The 12,712-nt window shown below is 34.9% G+C and overlaps 1 protein-coding gene across 16 annotated transcripts in view; it reads right to left on the bottom strand.

The window, feature by feature from the left end:
• Positions 1 to 9,579: 9,579 nt before the first annotated feature.
• The window catches only part of LOC127832676 (tubulin glycylase 3C-like), a 76,085-nt gene continuing 72,952 nt past the window's right edge, over positions 9,580 to 12,712 (bottom strand). For 10 of the 16 annotated variants that reach the window (XM_052358295.1, XM_052358285.1, XM_052358287.1 and 7 more), the window contains one exon: positions 9,580 to 10,367. In XM_052358295.1, the coding sequence (XP_052214255.1) occupies positions 9,847 to 10,367 (521 nt within the window). In that variant the 3' untranslated portion in view covers positions 9,580 to 9,846. The remainder of the gene's footprint in view (positions 10,368 to 12,712) is intronic. The other 6 variants (XM_052358296.1, XM_052358298.1, XM_052358297.1 and 3 more) reach the window with 5 other exon arrangements.

Genomic DNA, 12,712 nt, shown 5'->3' with positions numbered 1-12,712 from the left:
TTGATCATGACTGACAGATAACCCCTATTGATTTTTAGGTCACTTGGTCAAGGTTACAGTGACTCAAAACAGTAAAATGGTTTCCGGATGATAACTCAAGAACGCTTAGGCCTAGGATCATGAAACTTTATAGGTATATTGATCATGACTTGCAGATGACCCATATTGATTTTCAGGTCACTAGGTCAAAGGTCAAGGTCACAGTGACTCGAAACAATAAAATGGTTTCCGGATGATAACTCAAGAATGCTAAGGCCTAGTAGGATCATGAAACTTCTTAGGTACATTGATCATGACTGGCAGATCAACCCTATTGATTTTCAGGTCACTAGTTCAAAGGTCAGTGACTCAAAGCAGTAATATGGTTTCTCAATGATAACTAAAGAATGCTTGTGCCTAGGATCATGAAACTTCATAGGTACATTGATCATGACTGGCATATGACCCATTTTGAATTTCAGGTCACTAGGCCAAAGCTCAAGGTCACAGTGACTCGAAACAGTAAATTGGTTTCCGGATGATAACTCAAGAATGCTTTGGCCTAGGGTCATGAAACTTCATAGATGCATTGATCATGACTGGCAGATGACCCCTATTGATTTTCAGGTAACAAGGTCAAAGGTCAAGGTCACAGTGACTCAAAACAATAAAATGGTGTAAGGATGATAACTCAAGAATGCTTAGGCCTTGTAGGATTATGAAACTTCATAGGTACATTGATCATGACTGGCAGATGACCCCTATTGATTTTCAGGTCAGTAGGTTAAAGGTCTAAGTCACAAAAACTCGAAACAGTAAAATGGTTTCGGAATGATAACTCAAGAAAGGTAAGGCCTAGGATCATGAAACTTCATAGGTACATTGATCATGACTGGCAGATCATCCCTTTTGATTTTCAGGTCACTAGGTCAAAGGTCAAGGTCACAGTGATGGTTTCCGGATGATAACTCAAGAACGCTTAGGCCTAGGATCATGAAACTTCATAGGTACATTGGGGGATTCTTGGGTGCAATGGTTGGACGGTATTATAAACATAAAATAATAAAAATAAATATTTGTGTTTTTTAACCGTTTCAAAAAAAAAAAAATGGGGATGGGGGGTGGGGGGGGGGGTATAGTGTGAGGGTGCGGTGGTCATTTGTGAGATGATCTTAAAAAAAAAAAATAGGGGGGGGGGGGGGATTCGGGGGTGGGGGGGGAGGGGGGGGTGGGGTGGGGATTCTTGGGTGCGATGGTTGGACGGTATTTCAAACATAAAAAAATAAAAATAAATATTTGTTTTTTTAACCGTTTAAAAATAATATAAAAAAAATTGGGGGGGGGGTGGGGTTGGGGGGGGTATAGTGTGAGGGTGTGGTGGTCATTTGTGAGATGATTTAAAAAAAAAAAATAGGGGGGGATTCGGAGGGGGGGGAGGGGGGAGGGCACGGGGGATGGTTTGGGTGGAGTCTATTGTGGTATGTCAGGTAAGAGTAGTTTTGCCAAAGTATCAATCAAATCTAATCATATATAAAGAAGTTATGGCAATTTTAGCCAAATTTAATAATTTGACCTTGAGAGTCAAGGTCATTCAAAGGTCAAGGTAAAATTCAACTTGCCAGGTACAGTAACCTCATGATAGCATGAAAGTATTTGAAGTTTGAAAGCAATAGCCTTGATACTTTAGAAGTAAAGTGGATTGAAACACAAAATTTAACTATATATTCAAAGTTACTAAGTCAAAAAAGAGCCATAATTCCGTAAAAATGACAACCAGAGTTATGCAACTTGTCCTTTTACTGTACCCTTATGATAGTTTGCGAGTGTTCCATGTATGAAAGCAATATCTATGATACTTTAGGGGTAAAGTGGACCAAAACACAAAACTTAACCAAATGTTCAATTTTCTAAGTATAAAGGGCCCATAATTCCGTCCAAATGCCAGTCAGAGTTACATAACTTTGCCTGCACAGTCCCCTTATGATAGTTAATAAGTGTTGCAAGTATGAAAGCAAAAGCTTTGATACTGTAGGAATAAAGTGGACCTAAACACAAAACTTAACCAAATTTTCAATTTTCTAAGTATAAAAAGGGCACATAATTCTGTCATAATGCCAGTCAGAGTTACATTACTTTGCCTGCACAGTCCCCTTATGATAGTTAGTGAGTGTTGCAAGTATGAAAGCAATAGCTTTGATACTTAAGGAATAAAATGGACCTAAACACAAAACTTAACCAAAATTTTCAATTTTTTAAGTATAATAAACAGCTGCGCCATGAGCGCATGATACGCCCGTCGTTCGCCAATGAAGTAGTAAGGTAATAAATAACCCTTTGAATCATTTTTTTACTTCAGTTTATTTGTATTTGAATACATGGTTTATTTTATAAGTACATGAGCATGGAGCGCCGTCTCCTTGACATTCATACCATATCTTTTTTTGAGTATATGTATGCATTTCTTTAGAGGATATGGAGTTGAAGTAAACCTGTTATAGATATTTTGACCAATAATAAAAGAGAAATGTAGATGGGTAAGTGGTAGTGTACAATCGGAATAGAAAAAAGCTCACCTTGTTCAATTTTTCAGGGATACTAAAAAAAAAAAAAAAAAATCCATCGAAGGATATTTGAGGTACAGTAGGACATTCAATGAAATCACGAAATTTTGACGAACAAAGTCCCATAACTCTGGAACGACAATTCAGAATTCCGTCAAAAACGAAAGGGGATCAGGGTTTATCAATATTAAGATTGTGTTGAAATTTGAAAAAAATCCATCGAAGGATATTTGAGCTACAGTAGGACATTCAATGAAATCACGAAATTTTGACGAACAAAGTCCCATAACTCTGGAACGACAATTCAGAATTCCGTCAAAAACGAAAGGGGATCAGGGTTTATCAATATTAAGATTGTGTTGAAATTTGAAAAAAATCCATCGAAGGATATTTGAGCTACAGTAGGACATTCAATGAAATCACGAAATTTTGACGAACAAAGTCCCATAACTCTGGAACGACAATTCAGAATTCCGTCAAAAACGAAAGGGGATCAGGGTTTATCAATATTAAGATTGTGTTAAAATTTGAAGAAAATCTGTCAAAGGATATTTGACGTAGCGTACGACATTAACAGACGGACGGACGGACGGACGGACAGACGGACGCGGGGTATACCATAATACGTCCCGTCATAGACGGGCGTATAAAAAGGGCACATAATTCTGTCAAAATGCACGCCAGAGTTATCTAACTTTGCCTGCCCAGTCCCCTCATGATAGTAAGTAAGTGTACCAAGTTTGAATGCAATAGCATTGATATTTTCTGAGAAAAGTGGACCTTAATGCAAAACTTAACCGGACGCCGACGCCGACGCCAAGGTGATGACAATAGCTCATAATTTAAAAAAAAATAGATGAGCTAAAAATGGCCTCTGAAACTGCTTAATTGGAAGAAAACATGTATGAAATATTTTAAGTGATTTGGTAAACATGGCAATATGGGGGTGATGGCAGTTTTCCTTATATGCCTTTAGGTAAACCATTTGAACACTCTAGAAGAACATCATGACAGTTGATATGAACACATTTTCTGACAGTTCTGAAGGTCACCGTCACAGTCTCCGGAAATTCAAACCAAGAAAAACACAAAGCTGTCATTATTAAATCTTTATTATAAAACTTCAATATCACTTTCAATGTAAATATTAAACTCTCCTTTTTTAAATAACAAACATTTACTTAAAAGAAAACAACAGTCATTACTTAACATACACATAGATATAAAACACAAATGCACTGCATATACAGGTTGTATAAACTATTATAACATACTTTTAACTATACAATTTTGATGCTGAATCAAATTACAAGCTTTAATGCAGAAACAAAAGATTAATTCAAAACAACATATGAGCAACAAGAGATGGAAAATATAGGATGCTGTTATTTGTTTTATTTTATAATAAAATGAGTTTATTTCATCCTGCTTTAATGAAAGCTTTGTAATATTTGTATTCCAAAAAATCAACTGAAATAACAAAATAACATGCTGAAGAAGGCATGATCGAGTTTTATTTTTTGGATTGTTGGTCATACACATGGAACAAAAACATTAATGTCAACATAATATTTCTATAAGAAAGAATATATGAACTAGTCATTGAGCTAAAGCATAATAGTAGGGGGCCTCGTCCATTATTTGTTCCCCACTCTTTAAAAATATATGACTACTTCCATTTTATTGCCTCACCCTTATATATCACAAAATATGTCCCACGCTTTTTTGTTCCTGTTTCATTTGTCAATATCCTACGTTTGTACTTTCTTTATAAGTCTGGCTGAATCCTCAAGTAAACAATATTTGTTATTTTAAAGTACTGTAATTACTCTAAGTATCGGGACATTTACAAAAATATGTTTAAAAATTTAGATACAAAAATTGTCAAAAATTACAAAAGTGTCTGGAAATTTAGAGCCACTATAAATATTGCATTGATGATCTGATACAGGTATCCAATATGTATAGTGTCCACTGTATCAATGACTAATATCACTGGCTTGTAAAATACCACCCTGTACAAAAATAAATTATAAATTACTTTTATACATGTTAGCACTTAAAAAAAAAATAATTCTCATGTTAAATTGTTTACCGAACATTATTCCAAGGCTGTATCTTAAACAATGCGTTAAAAGTTGAGCATTTTATTTACTGATACTCTAGTATGAACCTATAATTAACACAATTAATCTACCGCCTTCAATTGTTTGTATAACTTACAATATGGTGCATTACATTTTGAATCATTACGTATTTGGCACAGTTATATTATTAAGGTGAAACCAGTGTTTGTTACTGATGAACATGGTTATTTACCCAATAACAAAAATGTAATGGTCCCTAGGGCATTCATCTGCCGGTCATAAAAACGCATGATTGAAGTGACACCATCTAACAAAAAGAGGGCTTAAATCTGGTAAAATAGTTTCTTGAAAATAGACTGTCTGAATGAGTCATTAATCATGGATGAAACCTGAATGTCCGAAAATTTAAAGTCCCCATTAATAATTATTTTGGCCCAAAAGAGGGTGTCCGAAAACTTCGAGTAATTACGGTGCACATTAAATATGCACTGACAATTAATTTCAATACAGTTAATTAGGTTCTTATTAATGCACAATTTGAAGAGACCACTTGAACAGGAAAGTTTAAGTTAATGTCAAGCTAAAACAACAATTCAGAATGCCGTGTCTAATGGTCTCAAAACTTTATAAGAAATGTTCAGAAATTATAACAAAAAATTCATAGGAACAATTGAATAGCAAAGCCGGTCTTCATCACAAAATGCATGCACTCAAACAAAAAATATTAAATGCATACTTGCATGTGAAACAATGCACATGTATTTATAAAATACAAATGTACACATAAATGAAAAAGCATAATCAAAAATTATGATAACAATCAGGTGATAGAACATAACTATTACAATGAAAAAATGCATTTGAAATGCTTTGTTTCTATCTTTAACCTAGTAATACACATTATAATTTACAATTTAAAATGATGTAACAATTAAAAAAACATCAACCTTCTAATAGGATCTTGAAAAAAAATAATACAATTTTAAACAGGCTGTGCAAAAACAACAACAACTTATTATTGTATACCAGGCAATCTTTATTCAGTATGATCCATGATTATGTTTTCGTTCAATAAAGTTATTTATTTAATGATAAGAAGTGAATTATAGTTAAATGCAATAGAGACATTTAAAGTTTAGAAATTTACTCACTTGTGTTTTTTAAAATTTTTGGGTGACTGGGTGTGATAACGCCAAATATCAACTCTTGAAAGAGAGAAGATATACATATTTTATGAATGCCATGACTCCTTCAAATATTGTCTCCCTTTCAAGGGAGGATACACTGTTTTATCACAAGAAATACCCTTTTTAACTATTTGAATGTCTATAGGCATATACACAAATACCGTAGATTTCCACGTATAGCCCGCTCCCGTGTATAGCGCGCAGACTGTTTTTTAAAATTCAAAAATGTAGAAAAAATATTTAAAGACAATAAATCCACCAAATCGGACCGAAAATGGCCGCCATTTTACAATTGCACAATCCAATAATACGGGGCATTGGAAAGCTTAATTAAGCATTCACAATAGGAAGCGTCATTATGATTAGGAGCATGGGTTGCATAGCACTATACTTTTCTGACAATTTTGTAATTTTCTAGCAAAAGATTAACAGTCCACGTGCATTTCGTGAAAAACGTGAGAAAATAAGAATTAGTGTACATCGTGTGATTTTTCCTCTGGGAAAGCATGGGCATTACCGGTAAATTTGAATCGCATGGGAGACAGGGATACAGTTGTTGAGGTACACCACTGTTGAACGTTCAATATTTATACACACAAAATGCAATTGCATATCTTCACGTTCTCAAGTGTCAATTAGTGTCTCAAATGTCAATTAGCGTCTTAACAAGTCGTGGCACATATTACTCAATAACATCTGCCAATTACGGAGTGCAAAATGACCCCCTTTCACACCTACCGTTACCCGCAAAAAAGATCTCGTACGCACCTACCCTTGCCTGCTCTCCGGACTGTCGACAACAATCCCCATCGGAATTCATCAATAAAGAAGTGTAAAAACACAAACAAAGAAATGTCCGCAAGTTTATTCAAACAAATATATTTTCGAAAAAACTTCTTCTACCGCATTCATATCGACCAGTAGCAACTTCTTGTTGTTTCGACAATGGCCCCTCAGTCTATACGATTATACTATACTTAAAATTAAACCGCGCGTGTTTTTCACGTTTTCCTTTGATTAAAATACGCGGCAGTTAGTAAGCATAGTGTGTGAGTAAAACGATCAAATTAATTAATTATCACCTTTTCATTTCAATCGAAAATCTGCAGAAAGTTGTAACATCGACGACATAGAACTAATTATTTAATTATCACTCTTTAATTTAGATCGATAGTCAGCTTGGACATTATTAATTTATTGTCACGCTTATTTTCATTTTTAATCTGGTAATACGACATTTGCGACCGGCCGCTATTGTGTTTGCAGACGACAATATTAACTGTGTATTCATAGCTCCACCCATTTTTATTTATTCAACAACGTCATTTCATGTGTAAGGGTGCTCAGTTTTGATTGGCCAGCTACCATGTGCACTTCAATAACAATAAGGTCAAGCGATGTCTCGATACAGGTGCAGACCGGTTTGCGTTCACTGTTCAAATTGCGAATACTTTCATTGAAACAAAGAGAAAAATATAGACAAGAGTTCCGCGGTCGGAGATGACCGCATTGAAGCCGGATTTTTGATTTAAATGACAGGAAAGTACCTTTCGTGTTTTTGTCAATGCAATACTTAAATTACTGAAATATTGTTCAAAGGTCAAAATGAAATGTAAGTACTTTTCAAGGCATGAGCAAACCTTGTGTTATGTTTTGAATGCATGCATATACCAAAGTTATAACATGAAATAAGAACTTTAACATTTTTACATTCAAGGTCACAGTGACCTTGACCTTCAAATGAATGACCTTGAAATGTCCAGTGGTTACTTACTAGTTCTGGCCAACCTTCATGTCAAGTTTCAAGACTCTAGGTCCAAGCATACCAAAGTTATAACAACTTTAACATTTTTACATTCAAGGTCACAGTGACCTTGACCTTCAAATGAATGACCTTGAAATGTCCAGTGGTTACTTACTAGTTCTGGCCAACCTTCATGTCAAGTTTCAAGACTCTAGGTCCAAGCATACCAAAGTTATAACAACTTTAACATTTTTATATTGAAGGTCACAGTGACCTTCACCTTCAAATGAATGACCTTGAAATGACCAGTGGTCATCTGTTAATCCTGGCCAACCTTCATGTCAAGTTTGATGACTCTAGGTCCAAGCATACCAAAGTTATACCATGAAATAAGAACTTTAACATTTTTACATTCAAGGTCACAGTGACCTTGACCTTCAAATGAATGACCTTGAAATGACCAGTGGTTACTAACTAGTTATGGCCAACCTTCATGTCAAGTTTCAAGACTCTAGGTCCAAGCATACCAAAGTTATAACAACTTTAACATTTTTTATATTGAAGGTCACAGTGACCTTGACCTTCAAATGAATGACCTTGAAATGACCAGTGGTCATCTGTTAATCCTGGCCAACCTTCATGTCAAGTTTGAAGACTCTAGGTCCAAGCATACCAAAGTTATACCATGAAATAAGAACTTTAACATTTTCGAGCACGCCGCCACCCCGCCCGCCCCCCCCCGCCCGCCCGACAACATCAATCTATAAGCCGAGATTTTTTCAAAAAAAATCCGGCTAAAAACCAGTTTCTGGTTAAAATGGCCGCTGTTTTCAATGAAATTTAACGAGATTTTAGCATTTTCACAAATCGTATTTTTCTTGAGCCAAAATCTCAAAATATTTTTGCAAATGGCTCAAGTGGCGAACGACAGCGTGAGCCCTGATTATAGGGTGGTAATTTTATGAAAAAAAAGATGGCGGCCATTTTTATTATTTACGATTACACAACATATTTTTTACCAATTTAGCAGCCAGGATTGCGTTGTAACAATGTATAGCGCGCACCAGCTTTTTAATTTGAATTTTGGAGGTAAAACACTGCGCGCTATACGTGGGAACCTACGGTAATAATGAAGATTTCCAAGTTACAAATACACGCATAATATATCTTATAAAATAACTTGAAACAGAGGTTAGCTAACATAACACAGCAGATTAATGTTTTTTTAAAGCTGTGAAACCCTGGATATTGTAATTATTAAAAACAACATAAGCATCAAGGTATATGCACAGACTGCAATGCGAGGTTACAATCTACCAAAATGAGATCATATCAATTGACATGAAAGAAGACCTACTTTGTACCAGACAATAGATTGCTAAAACAACATTAGAATGACATACTTTGACAAAATATTAATAAATGATTTTTAAATAAATGCACATATTATTTTTCAAGGTATTATAAAGGTACACAACATTTTCAGAGTAAACAAACAAATCAACAAAGCAACCAAGATTAAAGTAATGGATTGGGATATTAAAACTTGTGTTTGGCATGCATTTTGTTTTTAAACTAGAAGAAATATCACAGCTTTGGGGGACTTGCTTTAACATTTTGACTAAAAAATATTAACAACTTGGATACAACAATTTACAACAAACAGACATGTTGCTAGGAAGTGTGAACCATGATTTCCTTTTCTTAACAACAAATACATTTTAACATGTTACACCTCTTAATCACATTTATCCTGTGGATCTCTATGCATCCTGAAATTTTACTGTGACTTTACATGTTTAACAGAAAAAATGGAAATAGGCATAACAGTGTTTGTCTCGTGATTATACAAAAAACTTCATTACAAACAAGTCTGATTTTCTTCATTCAGCCAAGGGTATAACTCAAACCAAAACCTGGGTGCCTAAAATTATCATTATTAATGTTTAAGTGTGTCAAAAAAGAAAAAGATTAGCAATTTATACCATGATATCTGTCATAAAAGAATATAAAAATGAAAGTGTTTTTTCTTCAAATTTTAATTCATATCATCAATTATACCTATTATACAATTTATTGATTTTGAAATTTAAAGAGCCTAATGTGGCATTATACCAGTATTTGTAAACATAACAAATATGATCTTGCTTACTTAGTAAGCCACTTACACAAATGTCAATGACAAATCGAAATGCAAAACCAACATCAACAGTAAACAACAAAAAACATCAACAACTTGATAAAAAAGCCAACATTACAAACAATCTTAAACAATCATGAACAATGTCCTATTTTGAACTGTATCCATGAGAGATTATAGAAAGAGCCCCGTTTAGCTGGGAGGTATCAATAAAGATGGCCGAGTTCTGACCAACAGATAGCTCATGGTATTGTCCCACACGGCGCCCGATATGGCGCCGTACTAACCTCGGCAGAGACCTGGACCCGTAATAATACAGGGGCGTTACAGGCCGCATGATCCCACCATCAGTGTAGCGAAGGAACACAGGGTTTTTAGACGCAGGCTCGTTACTAATTACTGAAGTGTCTGATAAATTACTGCTTGACTTTCTGGGCGTAACGCCCGAAGCACTAGGTGGTCGAGGACTTATTCTACTATGATTGCGGGAAGGGGGGTTACGTGCACTTTTTGCCCTTTGACATTTGAATTCCTGGGGATCGGGCGAGAGTCTGATACCATCCTGGCGGCACTTACAGAAGGGGTTAATGTTATCTAAGTGTAAGTTCAGGCCGTTGCCGCAGTCACTGCAGGTCCTGGCCCAAGTGCCGTCTGTTAGCGAGTACACACCTGTTAATAGAGGTTATAAACACGTGCGTTAATAAAGCAGGCAGGCAATCGTTAATTAAGGCGAAAACATGTACGAGTAAGCAAATGCTGTATTGGAAGCAATATTTATTGTTCATTATACATGAAGTTATATCAGATAAAAAGGTAAAGATTTAAAAGACTCAAAATGTTCAATGCCTTAAAATTCTTGCTATGCAATTAATGATAACCAAAAATGTTAACGAATGATTTATTTAAGGTAACGAATGATTTATTTAAGGAAAGTGTTAGCACACAAGACATGTCATGTAAAGTTAGCTCACAAAACATCAAATTAATATGCGCAAATTTGTAAGGCAATATGCAGTATGCTTGCTAAAAAAAATAAAAAAAGATCCAAAAGAATGCACAACTATATTTATATACTGTATATCCTGTAATCAGATTATGCACAATTATGAAAATTACAGTGACACAATAGTGCCTTGCTATTACAAAGGAGGTAAATCTATTTTCTGGAAAAATATCAGACACAAACAATTACAGTGCGTTGTGTCATCGATTAATAACACCTGAGAAGGGCAGCTTCTTGGTTAGTATATAAATATAAGTAAAGTGAACATATCAACCTTGCCTACGAGTATAAAAATAAGAGATTGCCAAGCAATAAGGTCCCCTACCGGTGAAACTCCACCATTGTCAGAATTTTTATATATATTTTTTATTTGTTGCCATAGCAACCATACTTTTTAACGTAGGAACAAAATGAAATAATGTGCATAATCTCCATATTGCCACCTATCCATATTTAAAGTTTCATGAAAAAATATGAAGAACTTTTAAAGTTATCGCAAGATCCAAAAAAGTGTAACGGACAGACTGACGACAGACTGACAGACAGACTGACAGAGCGCAAACCATATGTCCCCTCCTGTTTCACAGGTAGGGGACAATAAATGTCCAGCTTATCAAAATGTAATTGAAAGCTTTCTTTTACAGGGTTCTTTACAACAACAAACTCCTTGCAAGGTCAATCCAAAAACATAAAGTGAGTGCAACAATTTTAGATTCAAACTGTCTGTAGAAATGTTACTCTTAACTCTTTCAGTGCTGGAACCGAATTTTGAAGGCCTTTGCAAACAGTTTGGATCCAGATGAGACACCACAGAACGTGGCGTCTCATCAGGATCCAAACTGTTTGCTATTTTGATAGTATTCTTTGAAAAAAATCGAAGAAAATGATAATTTTAGAAATTCAGCAGACAACATTTTAGCAGACGACAAATTTCCCAGCATGCAAAGGGTTAAATAAAATACAATGTATAGGGCGATTTTCTGCAATTAACTTCAGGTAAAAATATACTCCAGGACACAAACTCTTATTACCATTTGCTAGTCTGTTATTGAAGGCAAGTAGCCATTTATGCCTTTAATGGAAACAATGAAACGTAAGACAAGAGGGCCATGATGGTCCTTAACGCGCTCACCTGAGTTAAAAGCATAATTTACCACACTTGAATCATTTTTAAACATGCGCTTTATAATGTAAAGATATAAACTCTTATCATGTTTTATCAAGACTCTGTCAATAATACCAACTGTAGTTTTGTAAAATTGTTTTCTAAAATTTAAAAAGGTGGCATAGTTTTTGGATTAATGTAACCCATATTTGAATTTGGCCTAGATATTAACAAGATAACCATTCTAAGCAAGTTCTATCACTGAGTCATATTCTTGAGAGGTAAGAAGGTTTTTGTCAGATTTGACCACATGACCTAGAGTTTGGATGCACAGTACCCAGATTTGAAGTTGGCCTAGGTATTCTCCAGATAAACATTCCACCAAGTTTCTTTGAGATTGGGTATAAATGTAGCTTTCAGTGAGGTATCAATGTTGTTATAAGACATGACCTGGTGACCTTAATTTTGGATTTATGTGACCAAGATTGAAAATTTACATAGAAATTGTCAAAATAAACTTTCTGACCAAGTTTTATCCAGATTTAGTAATATATCAAGCCTTTAGAGTGGTAACACGGTTGCTGTTTTTAAAATTTGACCTATTTTTTTTGTAAACTCACATTTACCAGATTCAAAATCAGCCAAAAATATTGTCAAGATAAACATTCTTACCAAGGTTAATCAAGATTAAGTAATAAATGTGGCTTGTTAAGTTGTAAGAAATGTTTTTTTTATGCATTGACCTAGTGACCTAGGCTTTGGTCTCCCATAAGACAGATTCAAACTTCACCTTGGATAATAACTTTGGCCTCCAGTGTGGTAAAGAGCTATAATTTGACCATGCACGAACCTGTACTCCAGACATATACTGAACACAAAAGCATACTATGAGCACTTCGTGATCAA

This window comes from Dreissena polymorpha, chromosome 5, assembly GCF_020536995.1.
Source record: "Dreissena polymorpha isolate Duluth1 chromosome 5, UMN_Dpol_1.0, whole genome shotgun sequence".
Lineage (NCBI taxonomy): Eukaryota > Metazoa > Mollusca > Bivalvia > Myida > Dreissenidae > Dreissena > Dreissena polymorpha.
The sequence above is the reverse complement of the archived record's forward strand: the minus strand, read 5'-3'. Positions and strand labels throughout refer to the sequence as shown.